An 18325-nucleotide genomic window follows, 5' to 3' on the forward strand; every position below is an offset into this window, starting at 1 on the left:
AATAAATCAATGAATTAAAAATATCCTCTTAATTTTTTTTCGTATTCAATCACTGTTTAAGATACGAATAATATAAGAACTATAAATATTTATTTTTTTGTTCGATATTAATAGGAAAATCTATTTCCATCCCCCTCCCGAAAACAATAAGTTTTTTATTAAAAGTTTGAAATATTTTGTCAGTATTTACATAGTATGCCACTAGATGTCAGCACAGTAACGAATTTCGCAGATTATTCGGGAAAGAGACAAGACTGGATTTAACCTTTTAACCGTTCGCCTCTCGGAGCAGGAGCTCTAGCTGACCTTGTCTGTGCTGTTTACGTAAAATTACAAATATGATTAAAATAACTCAAATTCCACCTAATATTACTAATTGCTTAAAGGTATCGAAACAAGTTATTGGTTCACTTAATGGAGAAATCGCCGCTCCATTTCTCATACCAAAGGAAAAAGTTAAAATTCCTCCTTCGCCTGTTAAGCTAACCAACTCCAGTTTGTTTAGTTCGCTACCAAAAGGGCAATTATGTGCTCAGTCCGGTGGATTTGGAGGTAATTATTTATCAATTTTACTGTTATTGATTAGGGCTGAAATATTTATGGCATTTTAAGATGTGTGGTATTTCTTACGCATTTCATCTTACATAACACTGCATTTGAACAACCGCATGAAAAATGCTAATCTTTCTCAATTTGTATCATTTTGTTTTCATTAATTCTTCTATGAACTTTGCCTCCCCCCCCCACGGCTTATTGTTTATAAAGTATTCCCTTTAGATATTAATGTTGATAAGTAATTGGTTCAATTGAATGTTGTCATGTAACCATCTGTAATAAACCAGATCACCTAGCTCATTTTGTCAGTTCTGTAATACGTAGTTATTTTTCATGTATTTCATGGAGTTAATTAGCTTTTGTTTCCTACGTATTTTCAATCTTGTCTTGCGATGTAGTCCCGCCCCGTTTCTTTTCAGTTTTTAAATTTCAATTCAGAAATGCCGTAAATTGAAGATTTATTAGTTTTCCATTCTGAGTGTTTCAATTTTTAATTCCCCCCCCCCCCCTTTTTTATTCACTACTTTACGGGAGATATGAAAAATATTTGTCTAGCGCAGACAAATGATAAGACCCGCTGTGTTCTTTTAACACGTAAATAATTACAGGGGATTTTTAATTCTCTCCCCCCTCTTTTTGATTTACTACTTTACAGGAGATATGAAAAATATTTGTCTAGCGCAGGCAAATGATAAGATGCTCCGTGTTCTTTTAACACTTGTAAATAATTACAGGGGATTTTTAATTTATTTATTTTAGAATTTTTCGATGTGGACTAAGATTCTACATACAATGCAGCAATAAACAGAAACCTGCAATTTTTAAATTTTTGTCAGTCTGGCTCTGAGGTACAGAAGTGGCAAAGTTATTATTTTAAGTAATATTTCATACTTAATTATTTTTAAACTCTTTCGGTCATCTGTAATTAAATTTATCTTTTTCTGGGACGTGAAGTAAACCGGCCGGCAGTCTTGCATAATATATAGACTAATGCGCGAACGGCCTTCGCAGAGAATTTTTGGCTCTGCAATTTTTTTCAAACTGTTAACGTTGATTTATTTTTTTTTAATTTTTTTTTTAAAGGGAATTTTTAAGAAATCCCAGAGTTTATTTAAAGCCTTTTAAAGCACATGTGTAAAACAAATAATGGTTTTGGCAGTTTTCTTCAGTTGGTGAAGAATAAGCTAAGTATATGTTATTGTAAAAAAAAAAAAAATTAAATGATTTAAAGAACTTTTTTTTTTGTCTCTTTCATATATTCGCAGAAAGCTTTTCATTTTATCCAAGTCTGCCGGCCGGGACACCTGGGTTTTTTCTGAAAACCGGGACTGACCTGGTTAAACTGGCAAGCCTTGTAAAATAAACGACTTGACAAAAGACTACGAAATGGTCCTTCTGGTGAATCCTGCTGCAACTGGAGTTTCAATGCATTGGTATTGGGAGAGAGAAGAGAAAAAAAAAACACAGACTCACACACAGACAATAAACGGCAGCATATAATCCATACCTCATTAATTTAAAACTTTTTTTAACCTATAATATGAAGAAAATATGGTATTTATTTTTGCAGAAATACTTAATTTCAAACAAATAAGTAGTTTTGTTAATTTTTTTACGAAATCGAATATCTTCATAAAGTTTTCAAGTAAAATGCAGGTAGCTCATGTTTTAGCAGATCTGCATGAACTTTTTCACTAAAAAATAAAAATACAGTAAGACTCCTCCTAATGGACCCCCCTCTTATGCGGACAATTTTTAATTCCCCAGTTCCAATGTAAATAACATTATTAAACCCCTGTCCTGCGGACACCTCTCTATTGCGAACAAAAAAATTTGTCTCTTTAGTGTTTGCATTAGAGGAATTTTACTGTAATAGTAATCATGTGATTGATATTGAGCAAAAAATAATGGTTAAAGCAGTTTTTCTTTAATTGGTGTATTTGCTAAAAATTTTCCAGTTAGGATTTGTGTTCGCAGAAAGCTTTTCATTTTATCTAAGTCTGTTAATGGCCCTTAGAAACAAATTTAAACTTAAACAGTGCTCTACTGTAGCAAAAACTTCTTACAAAAGAATGAAAAGTTTAATGTTACAAGAACTTACTTAAATTGTGGTGCATACCTTGTAGCTATACACTATTCTATACACAAAACCAGTGGTTGGAAGTAGCACGCTACAAGTAGCGACGCTACTGTAGTAGCTACATTTTTGAGTGGTTTGTAGTGTAGCGCACTACTTTTTAAAAAAAGTAGTGTAGTGAGTAGTTAACTACAAAAAATAGTAGTTTGTAGCGATTTCTGGAAACTACTTTTAAATAAACTGAAAAAAAAATCAAGGTTCAAACGAATTTGACTGGCACAAATTTTACACAAGTACATCAGCGGATGCAATGAGAAATAAGACTCGTAAAAAATACGAGCTAACCTCAGGCATTTCATTTTGACTCAATACGTTCTATCTGTTCCAGGGTTCGTACACCCTTGAAAAACCTTGAAAAGTGCTTGAAAAAAAAAGTTCATTTTCAAGTGCTTGAAAACCTTGAAAAAGTTTTAAAACCTTGAAAAAGTTTCTTAGTGCTTATATTCTCTCAAAAATCAACGAATTGTGCTTAGAAGTTTTAAAAAAGTATTTCACCACTGCAATTTTCTGAACATGTGCTCAGTATGCAACATCGCGAAAAATTGCTTCCGTGTTTGGGATTTCGATCCTTTTGCATCTTGTAAATATTTTGATGTTTTTTACAACCGAAGATATTTTGACATATGGTACCTTAGATTAGTTTATTTTTTGTTTAATTTCATTAATTAACAAAGAAATTAATTTGGAAACCATGACAACATTGAACTTACTCGGGTTTCGCGGAAAATTGCTCTTGTGTTTGAAATTTCAATCTTTTTGCATCCTGCAAATATTTAAATATTTTGGCTAATCAAATGTTAGTTTCGCATATGCTACCTTAGATTAGTATATTTTTTGTTTAATTTTAATAAAAAACAAATAAATTTATTTCATGGGAAACATGCCACGTCGAACAAACTCAGACTTTGCGAAAAATTGCTTCTCGCTAATCGGATGTTATTTTCATATTTGCTACCGTAGATTAGCATATTTTATGTTTAATTTCAGTAAAATATAAGTTTATTTTATGGGAAACATGACAACATTAAACTTAATTCGCGAAAATTTGCTTCCCTTGTTTGAGATTTCAATCCTTTTGCATTTTGTAAATATTTTATATTTTTGGCAATTAGTAGTTATTTTGACACTGCTACATCAGATTAGCTTATTTTATTTTAATAACTAAAGAGTTAAAGAATTTATTACCTTGGTCTTGTTTAATTATTTGCTTATTTATTTTTGCAATTTTGAATGATTATCTTTACCTAATTTTTGGTCATAACAGATTTTTTTTTAAAAAATTTAAATTTCAGCAGCTGAGCACCTAACAAATTAACTTAAAGTTTGTATTTTAAATATAAAGTTGATTTATACAATTTTATTTATAAGTACATCATTTTTTATGTCTGCTAATATAAATAAGGTGTATAACAGGGGTGGTTGTGTTATGATTATTCACTTGAAATCCAGTAGTGTTCGTTTTTATGCTTTTACCTCCCTATATCTCCAATTTTCCCCTTTTCCTCAAATGTTCAAAATTACTACTTTATTAAGGTTGTGGGTACTTGGAGCTTACTGAAAGAGGCTTTAATCAGCAAAGGGGTAGATAGCTTAAGGAGGGTCATTCATCTTCATTTGGATCTAATAAATTGACCAGTACCAGCCTAGCTAGGCCCAGTACCTGTTGCTGGTTATCAACAGGCACTGGGCATTGTATTTCTATGCAGAATATTGACTTAATAAACTATTTTATGAATTGTATGCATAGCAAAAGTTATTGTTGTACATATGTATATTCAAGTAATAGGGGTCTTAGTTTTAAAAATTATTCCCCCCCCCTCGCTCCATTTTGCTCTTTGAAACTTTCAGGTAATTTTTTATGAACTCACAAATCACAATTACACCTGAATATTATTGCCTTTCTAAATTTAAATTCTAATTTCAACAATAACCCATTTTTTTCCCAAAATAAAACTACTTTTGTCATAATATATGTCAACTTATTGTGAACCTTTTCAATTTCGAAATATGGCTCTATAAATCTGAACTTGCACATTTATTGTCTATTGCAAGTTAATCAATGAAAGCTGAATAGGCTCAAGTTTGCATTCAGAGTATTTATCACTGCTTAAGCTGCTTTTGTATATTTTGAGGTGTAGAGACTGGACTGTGGACTTTCATAAACTTTTCTTACTTCCTAATTTTTAAATTTACTCGAGGACAGTTGAAATGCCTTATTGGCTGAACAGCTAATAAATACATACGAATAATTGATTTGCATACTTATAAATGATTTGCAAACCTAATATTTTTAGAACTTAATAGTGTAAACTGAAATAACTTTCTGGGTAGTGTCTTTGTCCTAACCGCCCTTATATTGTAATAAACCACTGTATAGATATTGGAAATAAATGTTGAAACCAGGGGGGGGGGGAAGGAGTGACTTCAAAAACTCCTCTCCGGCAATGCCATTGCACATGGGTATTTTAGTTTCTTCCCATAGAAGTTAAAAGCACTTATGAAAGGTTTTTTTTTTAAGTATTAATTTGCTGATTCTAGAAAATATACAAACCTCTGACTGCTGCAACCTTTGAAAAACCTCAAAATCAAACCTCTTGGTATCTGCTTCTCTTTATGACCAAACTTTTCAAACATTTTCAGAAAAACTTTCAACGCAGTAGATCTTTCATCAAAGTGTCTCTCGTTGTAGAAAAAGCAATTTTGTTTTCCTATACTTTTTTGTATTATTGCCTTATTTCTATGTGTTTGTAGTAAATGAAATCTGCATACAATATTTTTAGTACAAATTTGATATTGCCTTGAAAACAAAATTTTTTACCTTGAAAAGTACTTGAAAAGTGCTTGAATTTTTTTCTGCCTAAAGGGTATGAACCCTGTGTTCGACGCCATTAGTTTGTTTGCCATCGTAATTTTCATATTTCACAATATTTATATTGAGAAAAGCACTTATTTTCGCGAAAATGAAGATATCGGTGATTTCGCGAGTTGAAAATTTGGTGAATTTTATATTAACAGATCGAAGATTGAGAAACAAAAATATTTTAGCGAGGCCTAAATTTTCGACAGTATTCACCAAATAAAAAGAAGTTACTGAAACTGTTATAGAAAAGGATGAGATTGAACTGTTCTGGAGGACTTAAAATAAATGCGAGCATTACAGTGTATGAGAGTATGATAACGGATATTTTTTTAGCGTCTTCTGATGAGCTAATTTATCAATCTTTTTTTGTTTAATCCTCTTACTGTGTGTTTGTGTATTAGGGTCCCCCCCCCCCAAAAAAAAAAAATCGAAAGTTGATTTTTCAAGTTGCACACTCTCTTATATTTTATCCTTTTACGTCAAAAAAAAAAAAAAATCATATAATTTGAACAACGGCAACAAGTGCTGATTATGTCTGAAAGTGTGAACCAGCACTTGTGTAGTGCTATTCCAAATTAAAATAAAATGTTTTTTTTAGAAACTCAAAATTTTTGCTGATAAACGTTGCACCACAAAGATATTTGTTCAAATGAAAAACCATTTAGATATCCCACACGTGGCCTAACATTTATAATTTTCTTCAAAAAATTAAGTTTTTGATACACATTTTCAGATATGTAAGATTTTACGAAATTATTAAGCTGAAAAATATAAACAGTAAAGTAGAAAAGTAGGTAATTAGCGTTAAATAGAAATTTTTGTTTTCCTGCAGTTTTTAAGCCTCCCCATAGTACTCAAAGATATAGATTTTTTCCAGGTTGAGTTAAATTTTTCGTTTAAAATATATTATTTTTTTTATTATTCGTTTGTAATTGTTGATCTGTAAATGTGTTCGCCAGTAAGTTTTGAACTTGATATTCTATTTAAATTTATATGTAATTTTTTGAAAGATAACTGAAACAAAAAATAATTTTTTTAAATAAAATTATAAATTTTAGGTCAAGTGTGGCATATCTAAATGTTTTTTAATTTGTGAATAAATATTCTTTTGGTTCATGTGGGGTGTTGGGTACAGGGGCGACGTTTTATCAACAGAAATTTCGAGTTTCTAAAAAAAGTTTTTTTTTTCGATTTGGCCTAGCATACAAGTACTGTTTTACACTTTCAAGTGCAAGTCGGCACGGATTGCCGTTGTGCAAATTATATGAAATTTTATTTCACGATTGTTTTGACACAAGAGGAAAAATACGAGAGTGTATGCGACTAGAAAAATTGATTTTCATTTTTTGAGGGACAACCTATTGTGTATGCTTTTTATTTACTTATTTTTTGGAAAGTAGCGAAGTAGCGACTACATTTCAGAAGTAGTTTGTAGTTGCTACATTTTGAAAAAAGTAGTTGTAGTTGTTAACTACATTTGTAACAAAGTAGCTGTAGTTGTAGCTCGCTACAAAAAAAATGTAGTTTTTTCAACCACTGCCCAAAACTTTTTAACACATATCGCAGCTACAGTCTTGTATATAGACAAACGTGCAAACAGCGTTAGCAGAAAATTTTTGGCTCTGCAAAAATATTTATCAAACTGCTAACGTAAAAAAAAGGGGGGGGGGGATTTTTAAAAAAATCAGTTTATTTCTGTTAAAGCTTTTTAAAGCATATGTGTGAAAAAAATAATGGTTTTGGCAGTTTTCTTCAGTTGGTGAGAAATATGCACAAACTATGTTATTGTAAAAAAAAATTAAATGATTTAAAACTTTTTTTTTTTGGCCTCTTTCATATTTGAATATAAATTTAATTCTTTATTCAAGGGTGAGTTAGGCAAAATAATTATTTGCAGAAAATTTTCTAGTTAAGATTTGTGTTTGCAGAAAGCTTTATATTTTATCTAAGTCTACACTGCTGTATGTTATGAGTCTGGTGCATTTGTTATTTTGGATTATGATTTGAGGTAATTTTTATGATTGGTTGAGTTTAGTGTTAGAATAAGTGCTGTGTATTTGAGAAATAAGCATAAACTTTCATAATGTTTCTCAGTTGCTATCCTAAAATGGCTATTCATTCTATGTTAGAAAAAGGTGGTTAAAAGTTCTTAATGTAAGAAGCCCCAAGCATTACCAAAATCTTAATTTTTTTTTGCTGTTAAAGCACAGCTGTTGGCTAGTAAAAGTTGGATTTTTATGAAAAATTATGGATTTTTTACTATGTTGCATTCAAGTAATTACTGAATGAAGAAATATGCCATTTCACTGCATCAACCACGTTTCAGTGTGGACAATAACCAGGGTTTGCCGTTATTATCAGTCAATATCTTTCATGATATATATCACGATATATATCCAATATTTATCTTGAAAATATCATGATATTTTCGATATTTATTTTTTCAACTATTTATTTTTTATTTATTATTTTTTATTATTCACAAAAAATTTACAACAAAAATTATATTAATCATAGTAATGTTGTTAATTTATCATTAAAGATAACCAAAAAGTTATGTACTATATTTTTATTATGTATCTCTACATAGTATAAAATGAAATCCCCAAAAAGCGTCTGTGTGTTTGAACTCGCAAAACTCGAGAACTACCCGGCCGATTGCGCTGAAATTTTCACAGTTTGTTCCTTTGAGTCCTGAGAAGGTTTGCAGAACAGTTTGAAAACAACTCCATGAATAGTTCTTTTTTTATTCCAATTTACTTCCAATTTTCACATAAATTCCCAAATATGGGGGTGAAAAATTACTCGCAAATAGTAATATTAAGTATCGTTAGAAAGGGTAGAATTTTCCGCATTCTAAGCAATTTGTTTCAATGCTCTAACTTTATTATGGCGGGAGTTATTTACGTTTTTAGCTCGAATTTTTTTAGGCTTAGCTGAAATTTAGGCACTTCTTTCTTCATTAAATAAATCAATAAAAAGTGAAGGAATTGTCCCACAGCTTTCTTTTTGACGCCATTGGAAAATGCGACCTTTTTTACTCCAGATCTAACTCGACCTATGGTCGAAAAAATAAGCTTTTATCTCGAAAGGAAAAAAAGTTGCAAGCCTTTTTAAATCAAGTTTAAGAAATCCCGATTCCATTCAAGTTGTGAACCATTTTCTTTCGCATTTTAATTCCTTAAACTTATTTCATTTTGTGTTTCCATGGTTACGTATTAAAATCCATCTTTCTGGATTTAATTTCTTAAAAGTATTTTATTAATAACATAATTAATGTAACAAAGTAATATAACAATAATTTTCATTTTATATTTACAAAATTATTAGTAATGTAACAATTTTAAATCACGTTAAAAGTGCCTATTAAGTGTTGTAACAATATCTTATGACTATGCACCAACTAATACATATCTTTTATTTCTGAATCATAACTGTGCAAATGTAGCCAACAGAAGAAAAATGAGTAAAACCGCTAATGCTAAATGAACTCCATTAAAATTGATAAAAATGTGGTATGAAATATTAAATATAAATAAGGAAAGCAACCTTAACTTTAAATCTACATATTGTAATAATAATATAAGAAAATAAAGAATGATTTGAGGATGCATTTACTATTTTGGAGACTAAAGTTTGTGCTTGTGGAAAATATTGGATATATATCAAAATAGCCGATTATCAAAATATCGAATATTTTCGAACCCTGACAATAACAAATTGGCACCAAGCAGACAGCAAATATTGGTCTACCCTTTTATGTTGTAGAGAAAATCCCGAAAAGTGGCAAACCTTTTGGCAACTTACTTTTGGGCTTACTTTAGGTTTATATTTTTTCTGAACAGAGGCAAATTTCCAGTGTTGCCAGATTGGGAAAAATTCCCATTTTGGGGAAATCTTGTGCTTTCTGGGGAAATTTTAAGGAAAAGGGTTCTGAGAGAAATTCTTTGGGGAAAATTTTTTTCTTGGGGAAAACCTGAGGGGGGGGGGGGGGGGGGGGAATGCTTGAAATCGTGTATTTACATCTTGTAGTTACATTGTTTGTATAAAACAGCGTTGGTTTAGCTTTGCTCAACTTTATGACTTTTGCATTATGTGGAATATTATGTTACGGAATTCGCATTATTGTTCTGTGTGACTAACTTGAAACGGGTAAAAATAAGTGAGTGTGATGAAGAATGTTCTTGGATAAATATATACAAAATTAATTGTTTGATGTACAGAAGCAGGGCAATAAATGCAAGTAGAAAAAAAAAATTTGGTTATTTTTTATCTCTCGGTCGGCCAGGGCCATCCAATCAAATCCAATATGAGTACAAAAATCTTTTCTTGATGCAAGCACTTGTATTCATGGAGGCAAAAATGAAAAAAAAAAAAAAAAAAAAGTTGAGGAAATTAAGAGAATTTTGGTTATTTGAGGTAAAAAAAAATTCTAAGAGAAAAAATTATCATAGGAAGTGGATTTATTTTATGAAAATATTACTGGTTAAAATAATTTTTGAATTTGGGGAATTTTGGTGGAAAACATCGCTTTTTGGGAAAAAATTGGAAGGGAAATGGGAGAAATCTGGATTTGACCATCTGGCAACACTGCCAGTTTCCCTAAAATTTCACTTCTTTAGAAAATTTACTTGAGTCTACTATCACCCCAGATTCCAGAACCAGCATAGCACTTTTTATTTTGAGCCCTGGGGATACATTGTACATTACAGATTCTAGAACATAAGTTTACTTTTAATCTGTGTTAAATTGATATTTTCTGTATCATAAAATTCGTATGTTAAGCTTGTTTAACAGTTTTGAAAACGCTAAAAATAAACTAAAATGTTCTAGAATGGGTGTTCCAAAACGTTTTAGGATAAGTGCAAAAGTAACTGGCTGATGCAAATTGTTTGTCAACATCATGTATTTTAATGACCTAACAACATGATTTTTGTAAAATGCATATTTGTTGAAAAAGTAAAAGATCAATTTTAGATGTAAAATAATTATTGTTCAGGTAATCATATTTTATTCAATGACTAGTAATTTCATTTTAATTCCAGTCTTAGCTCAAGTGAGGTTGGCTCATACAGATGTACAAGTTCCAGACTTCGATTTTTACAGGAAAAAAGAATTACGAGATCCCGCAAGACCTTCCAGAGATGTGATAGATAATTATAAAGGTGGAAGCTACTTGATCATGGCAGGTAAGAAATTACTGTGCTACAACTATTTAATATTACTGTTTTCCTTTGTGACGTCTCAGTTGATTGCAGAGATGTGATGCAATATGTTGAAAATTTGTTTTATGGACGAAGTAATTGATGTCATTTTAGTTTGTATATTTGATTTAAGTGTTTCATGTTGATGATCAATATTATTCCTTTCATTTTATATGAAGTACATGTACAGCTTTACACACATATGGGCAGTAAAAAGTTGCTGGATATGAAGTTTTACTACGGTCATCTTGGACTTGCAGGATTGGGGGGGGGGGAGGGGGAGGCTCTTGGGGGGCCTCTCCAGGAGCCCTCTTGGGGCTGGCACCACCTGCTCTAGGAAAGTTTATGCCTCCAATAAGGGAAAACTGAAAAATACTAGTCATAATCTCCTTTCACTGTATCAATTTAAACTTAAAAAGAATCTTTTAATACATTTAAATCAAAAACCAGTTTTGCCCAAATATTTTTGAGTCAAACAAATGCTATTTTTGAATTAAAAGTTTCCCATGGTGTTCTTCTGTACATATAAGTACAGGGTTGTCCTATTTAGTCCATCACGGAAAAAACCGTCCTGGACAAAATGTCATTTTGTCCACTTCATCAGTAAACTGAAAGTTTTGAGTTAAAAATCTGAAGTTTCAAAATAAATAATTATAATATAGATTTTTCCTATTCATGTAATATTTTAATATAAAAATAGCATACATAAATATGTATATAAACAATTGATTGTAAAATATTTTAAAGTGAAAATAAAAAAAGTAAGATCAGTTGAAGTTTATGTAAGGTTGTTAATAAATCAAATGAGTATTAAAATAAATTATAATGCATGTAATAGCATTTATAAAACAAGCACATCAGCTTAAATTTTAAGATGTTTATCTGTGATATCAAGGTTTATTGCCCATAATAAGTGCATTTATAAAATTAAAAAGTAGAAATAAAAAGTTTTTAAAGGTTGGAGTTTCAAAACATTAAAAATCATATTAAAAAAAAAAAAAGAAAAACTACTTGATATTAATAAAAGAAATGTTGGCATGAAGTGAAATCTGATCTCGCAATACAAATACAAATGTGATGATCAGCAACAGGCTCTGACTAGGCTGTTCCCTAGTCAATTTATTAGTCCCCAATGAAGATTAATAATGGCCCTTTTAAAGCTATCTACCCTCTTGCCTATAATAGCCTCTTCTGGTACACTGTTTTGAGTACCCACAAACCTACTATAAAGTAGTAATTTTTCTTAATTTGTATGACATTAACAGATCCATAAAATATGCGAGTACATAAATACTTTACTATGGGTTGACATCAATAAAAACTTGAAAAATATAAGTTATAAAATATTTTTAGTTTATAAATCTTTGTTTTGTATGTATGTCTCCAAGCATTTCATTTGACTTTCCCATTGAGTTTATTTTCTATTATTATATATATAATAGTCTAATCATGCCCAATAGCTTATTCACATTGTTATATTTTATTACTTTTAAGTAAATTATAATCTAAACTTAGCTGCACCAATGTGTACTTTTTTTAGATTTATGAAATTCTAAAGCTAATGATTCTATTTTAATTAAATGATTAATTCATAATAGAAAACGTATTAGAATAATATACTAATATTATTACACCATAACAATAAATTTATGTATGTATAATCAGTTTATTTTTTATTTCGTCCAGTTTTGTCCGGGGTCCTGGACTTTTTACAAAAAAGTGGACAAAATAGCAACCCTGTATAAGTATGACTAATCCTAAAGAGACAAGAAATCAAGTTTGTGTACCTACATTGTATATATATTGTATTATAAAAGTTTCATAATTAGTTTATAGTTATTTGTGAAGTTATTGCAAAGTTTTCAATACCCCTCTAATGATTTTGACACATAGTATAATTATTTGCGAAGCTATTGCCAAGTTTTGCAATACCCCTGTAATGATTTTATGGCACATAGTTTGGGAAACACAACTGTCTTAGACTAATAACCAATCCAACAGGTTCTATTTTTATACATAAAAGTGGATTCCGAGATGCATTGCTGTATCTGCTCCTATCAGTTTCCCTCTTTGATTCCAGAACACTATTTCTTTCTTTGGAGTTCTGCAGTGGCGCACACAGGAATTTTACAAGGGGAGGGTCCAGAGTTACTAGTCCCATTTTCAAATCATACCCTAATATGCCATCAAACATATTCACTTTATTTTATCAATTTTAGAGAACAAAAACATAAAAAATATAACTTATTCAATAAATTAGCACAAAAATTACTTAAAAAAAATATTAATAACAAATACTTAATTAAATAACCAGAAAGTAAAAGAGTTAATGCATTTATTTTTCTCATTATTCAAAAATGAAAACAGCGAAGCAAGTTCAAGTATAAGAAGCACCAAGTCAAGACCAAGGAAAATTTCATTTTAATCTATAATTACAAAGCTAAAAACATGATTATTACACTGTATTCATTCACAGTCACCAGTCTGCCTCTATAGGCTTACAAAATATCGTAGAATAAAATTTAGTTTTTTAGTTGGTTTTTGGATTTCATTTATTAACTTCCTCAGTGTGTGTTGGTGAAGTTGCTTGAATTTAGCAGCGCAGAAGCCACTAAATGTTCATCATACATTGTAATATTATAGTTTCTCAAAAATCAAAATAGATTTCTCACTGGTGCTGTGAAATTCGTTATTGGAAAAGTGCATAGTTTTTAAAAATTTTGGGGACGGTGGACCTTGAAAGCTTTTTCTTTTATTTATTAATTTTGAAATGTGAAACTTGGCATAAAAGTTAGTAAGTTTATTAGCATGCAAAATATCAAGCAAAAAAAAGCAACAAAATAAAAATGTAATTAAAATTAAAAAGTTTGAAATTTAAAATAAAAATTTTAAAATGCTCCATGCGACTTAATTTTTGCTTTTTTCTCAAACAATTTGCATTTTACCAGAGAACAGAATATTGCCAAGAACTTTGGGTATCCATTTAAGGACTGGTCCATTATTAACTGCACAGCATTTTTTTTTCTCTTAAAGCAATAGTTTTTGTTGCGAATAATTACATAAAAATCAAAACTTTAATATTTTTAAGCAACATAAAATTCTCTTAAACCTTAATGCATACCCAGTTTTATCAAACTACTACCAAAATAGCATATTCTGAAATTTGAAGCATATCGAACAAAAATTAAGTAGCATGGAGCTTTTTTCAATCTGTGACAGCATCGAATTTTCCAGTCCGAGATAAATGATGTTAGTCTAATTTCACCTACATTTCATGATCTACGTATTTTAATACCTCTCGAAAGATATTTTCACGATGACTAAATATTTTACATTAATACCAATGTAAGAATTTTTTGAAACTTAGTTTACATGTTTGACACTTAGTTTTTCGATTTTGTTTACATGTTTTACAGCCATTTTAATCGAAAACATGCTCTGTTTACTTTTTTTTAAAAATGCATATAACTTTGCGATAAAACATCAGATCAACAAGCAGTTTTTTTCATACGATTCAGCACACTTCATATATTGTTACTTCCCCCGGAATAAAAAAAAATCATATTTTTGACCGATTTGAGCTATTTGGAAGGTCCACGGTCCCCTTTTAAGTAGAGGATTTTTTTTTTCACTTAGAGCTGAAATTACTGTTATCTTTGTTTGGAAATATTTTATGTATAAAATACATAGAATCATAATTAATCGGAAAAAAAAATGCAAGAGCTATGGGAAGGGTCCGGAGCTCCTGGACCCCTCCCTTGTGTGCGCAACTGGAGTTCTGTATTTATAGTTTGTTACATTAAAATTTCATTTATTCAATATGAGGTGATGAGAAGCAAAAAAATGTAAGTATAGAATTAGAAATGTGGTGATAGCCAGCACAAATGGCAGGCTAACCTCTCCTCTGTTTTGGGGCATGAGATAGTACTAGTGTGTGATAGCCACAAAATGTCTATTTGAGAAATATTCTCACAAATTCATTTTAAAAGCAAAGTGTAAACTAAGTGAAAATGTTTTTACTCACTTGTATTTCTTTAATAATGAATAAGCAGTAAATCTTGTCCCTTAAAGGACGCTTGTTTTAAATCGTGTATCGGAAAAACGTGTAAACATCGGAACGACGTGTTTCGTCAGGAAGAAGGATGTGACGTCAGAGCACGAGCGGATGTGTGATATAATCTCCCGATGACTCCGCGGCAAATCGAATGTTCTGGAAAGATCCAGACTGGCTCTTACGTTAGCATATCCGGAGTGACGTGCAGTGTGTGCAGGGTAGGATATAAGCAGATGGAATGAGAAGGAAATCACTCTTCTGCTTGCGTTTCTCATTTTCGACTGACGACAGTCGTATTTCTTAAGAGGATCGTTGGCTGTTGAAACGACGTCCTGCACAGAGGAGATGGCTGTTAGGATTTCGCCATGAGGGTTAGGGACTTAAAATTTTTTGAAATATTTTAGAATAATTCTTGTTAGGGTGTCAAATATTTTTTTGGAAAGATGTTCTTTTGGAACATGAAGATTGATTTGAGTATTGTTGAAATCCCTCATACTTGTTTATACCATTTACTGAATTTGGATTTTATTTACAGTTGTTAATTATTAGATTTATAAATAAAATGATTTAGACTTTCAATTTGAGTTCTTACATTTCATTCACTTGATAGCTACAGAAATGTGAAATAGAAAGGCATCTGCTAAACTTATGGTGTTTACCTTCCTTACGGGAGTTAGACACAAATTGTTAGGTCAACACTGTGCCCTGATAGGCGCGCTACTACACACCTTGATTTAGAAAAAAATTACATGAAAGTCTACCTAGGATCTGAACTTAAAACACATTTTACTCAAAACTTTAGAATTTCCTTTTACATCTCTTTGCTTCTCCCTGCCTCATGTATTATCCTTGAGCAGTTTGATTTTAAATTAAAACATTATTCATATAGATTTAAAAAAAAATATTGTTCAGTTACCCATAGTTAGAGATGAACTTTTTATTTACGTAATGAATATTCAATGTAGTATGTAATCAGTGTTAGAAATCAGTAATCGTATGTTGCATTTTGCAACCTATAATTTTGATTTGAAGCCTAGATTTCCAATCATAAGCGTCGAATTCGATGCCTAAAGTTTTAGATCACATTGAGGCCTTTCTTCCCTGACTCATTGTGATTAAAACTTGTGATTGACTCAAAGCATAAGTTACAAGAAACCAATGTTATATGCAATCAGGGTTCGTGATTTTTTTGATTTTTTAAAAAGAATCAAAAAAGTCGGATTTTTAAAATTTAAATCAGATTTTTTATATATTTTTTAAATGTTCAAAAATTTGTTGATATTAATTACTTTTAAAATTAAGATAAGTTCTCTAGCTATTCAATTTTTTTAAAGATTTATGAATACGTTATAATGTTTAGATAAGATGTGATTTTGTTTTATGCTTTGCTTAAAGATAAGGTTTCCATTATCATGTACCTTTTTAGTGTAAAATAATATGTTGAACAATTATTTTTCTGAACTATATTAGTCATGGTGTATATGAAAAACTCCAAATTTCTATTTTGTTCTAAACTCCAATTTTGGAGTAAAAGCAATAGAGTGAAAATCTTACACACACAGAAAGAGGGATCTATGTAGTTTTGCCTGTTGAAGTTAAGATAGTATAATGCAGTGCAGTTAAATTTAAAGCAATACATTCTAAAAATGCCAAATTAATTTATAAAAGTAAAATCAACTGATTTTAATTAGTGATTTTGTTAAATAAATAACTTGATTTAAATCAACGAACCCTGTATGCAATCATTTTTGTCTTTAAAAAAATCTTATATAGTTTACAAATATGCTATCCTTAGTATGCCCTGCATTTGGTAGTGTGTTAAGTAATTGTGCTTGGGCTTGCCCGAGCATCTAAAACTGATAAACCATGGTGTGGGGGAGCTCTGGGTGTCCAGTGTCAATAGTTTAAAAAAAAATTTATATTTTAGTTATGTATCTTTAATGCAATAAAAATGGCACTTAGGTTTGCTTTGACGCCTAGAAACTTATACTAAGCACCATCATGATGCCTAGATTCAAGTATTTTTATTTCCAATACTGTATATCATGTATCAAAGTTTGAGAATTTCTAAAATTAATTTTTCAGACAAATGGGCAGGATAAATAGATTATTTTGAGGTGAAAATATATTCACTTATGCATTTTTCTTGGAAAGTACCTAGAATTAATATGCTTATGAATGGGATCGAATATAATTAATTTAACTTAGAAATTACACTTTCAAATAAACTTTTTACATTTCTTGATTTTATGGGGGTTTTGTAAGGTCCATGAAATTCTTGCACTTAAAAATGAAAATGTTGGTAATACTTATCTGCTCCTTTTAATTTTTCAGTTGGAGGTATCGGTGCTGCTTATGCGGCCAAAAACACAGTTACAAAGTTTGTTTCGTCGATGGGTGCTGCTGCTGACGTCTTAGCTATGGCCAAGATTGAAGTCAACCTTGGAGATATCCCCGAAGGTAAGAATGTGACCTTCAAGTGGCGTGGAAAACCACTCTTTGTACGGCATCGTACCTCTGATGAAATTCAGAAAGAACAGAGTGTGGATGTGTCATCGTTGAGGGATCCTCAAGCTGACGTAGACAGGGCGACCAAACCAGAATGGCTGGTCCTCATCGGAGTCTGCACGCATCTGGGATGTGTGCCCATCCCTGGAGTCGGAGACTATGGAGGCTATTTCTGCCCTTGTCACGGATCTCACTACGATGCATCGGGGCGTATCAGGAAAGGCCCTGCGCCGCTTAACTTGGAAGTCCCCCCTTATGAATATGTAGATGAGAAGACCCTACTTGTTGGATAAATTAATCAAGGACTAGTTCAAGCAAAATATTTATCATTCTCTAAGGCATATAATTAGAAAATTGTACAGAATTGAAATAAATGATTTTTTTTTTCGTTTTATCTGCTAGTTATGTATATAAAGTAATTTATGATGTAATGCATTTCTTAGCAATTATGTAAGCAGATATTAGGAGCAGTCAATAAATAACAAGACGGAGGCTATACGCTAACTTGCAGTAATTAACAGTGCTACCGAAAAAGGTGAAACATTCCATTCCACGTGTTTTCTTCGGGGTAAATTACAGGCTTCAGACAGTTTGTGATTTCAGAAGAATAAAAAAGAAAACTTCCCACAAACACTATTAATAATTACTGTCATTCACTAAGCATCAAAGCAAGTTATAAGTTACAGCATTTGTTTGTTTTGCCTTTTTCATCCGCCATTAGACAGTGGCTGCAGCCCCCACTATAGTTTATTGGAGTTGCGAATAAAACAGATTTTATTCGTCATTCTTCAAAAATACTGACCGAAATTGTTTAAACATTTATCCTACTGGGAAATTAATAGCATAATTCCGAGCTCATTAAAGTCCTTTGGCTGCTGCCGACACTAATTACGCACGCTCTCCATTACTTTATCGCCCAAATGAAATCGTCCCCGAAGTGCCTTCTTGAGTTCCCTAAAGATGTGCGATCACGTGGGGACAGATCTGGGCGGTCATCCCAGCTCGTC

General features: G+C 31.2%; 1 protein-coding gene across 1 annotated transcript; it reads left to right on the forward strand.

Moving 5' to 3' along the window:
• The first annotated feature begins 268 nt into the window (after window positions 1-268).
• LOC129229206 (cytochrome b-c1 complex subunit Rieske, mitochondrial-like) lies at window positions 269-17712 on the forward strand. The gene is made up of 3 exons (XM_054863468.1): window positions 269-552; window positions 10598-10741; window positions 17145-17712. Exons 1-3 carry the CDS (start codon window positions 339-341, stop codon window positions 17609-17611), a joined length of 825 nt encoding a protein of 274 aa, XP_054719443.1. The 5' UTR covers window positions 269-338; the 3' UTR covers window positions 17612-17712.
• The last annotated feature ends 613 nt before the right edge of the window (window positions 17713-18325 follow it).

Source organism: Uloborus diversus, chromosome 9, assembly GCF_026930045.1.
Source record: "Uloborus diversus isolate 005 chromosome 9, Udiv.v.3.1, whole genome shotgun sequence".
Taxonomy (NCBI): domain Eukaryota; kingdom Metazoa; phylum Arthropoda; class Arachnida; order Araneae; family Uloboridae; genus Uloborus; species Uloborus diversus.

Coding starts and splice junctions, on each gene's coding strand:
- LOC129229206 (XM_054863468.1), top strand. CDS start 339: ATGATTAAAATAACTCAAATTCCACCTAATATTACTAATTGCTTAAAG. Junction 553..10,597: donor TCAGTCCGGTGGATTTGGAG/GTAATTATTTAT, acceptor TTTTAATTCCAG/TCTTAGCTCAAGTGAGGTTG. Junction 10,742..17,144: donor AAGCTACTTGATCATGGCAG/GTAAGAAATTAC, acceptor TTAATTTTTCAG/TTGGAGGTATCGGTGCTGCT.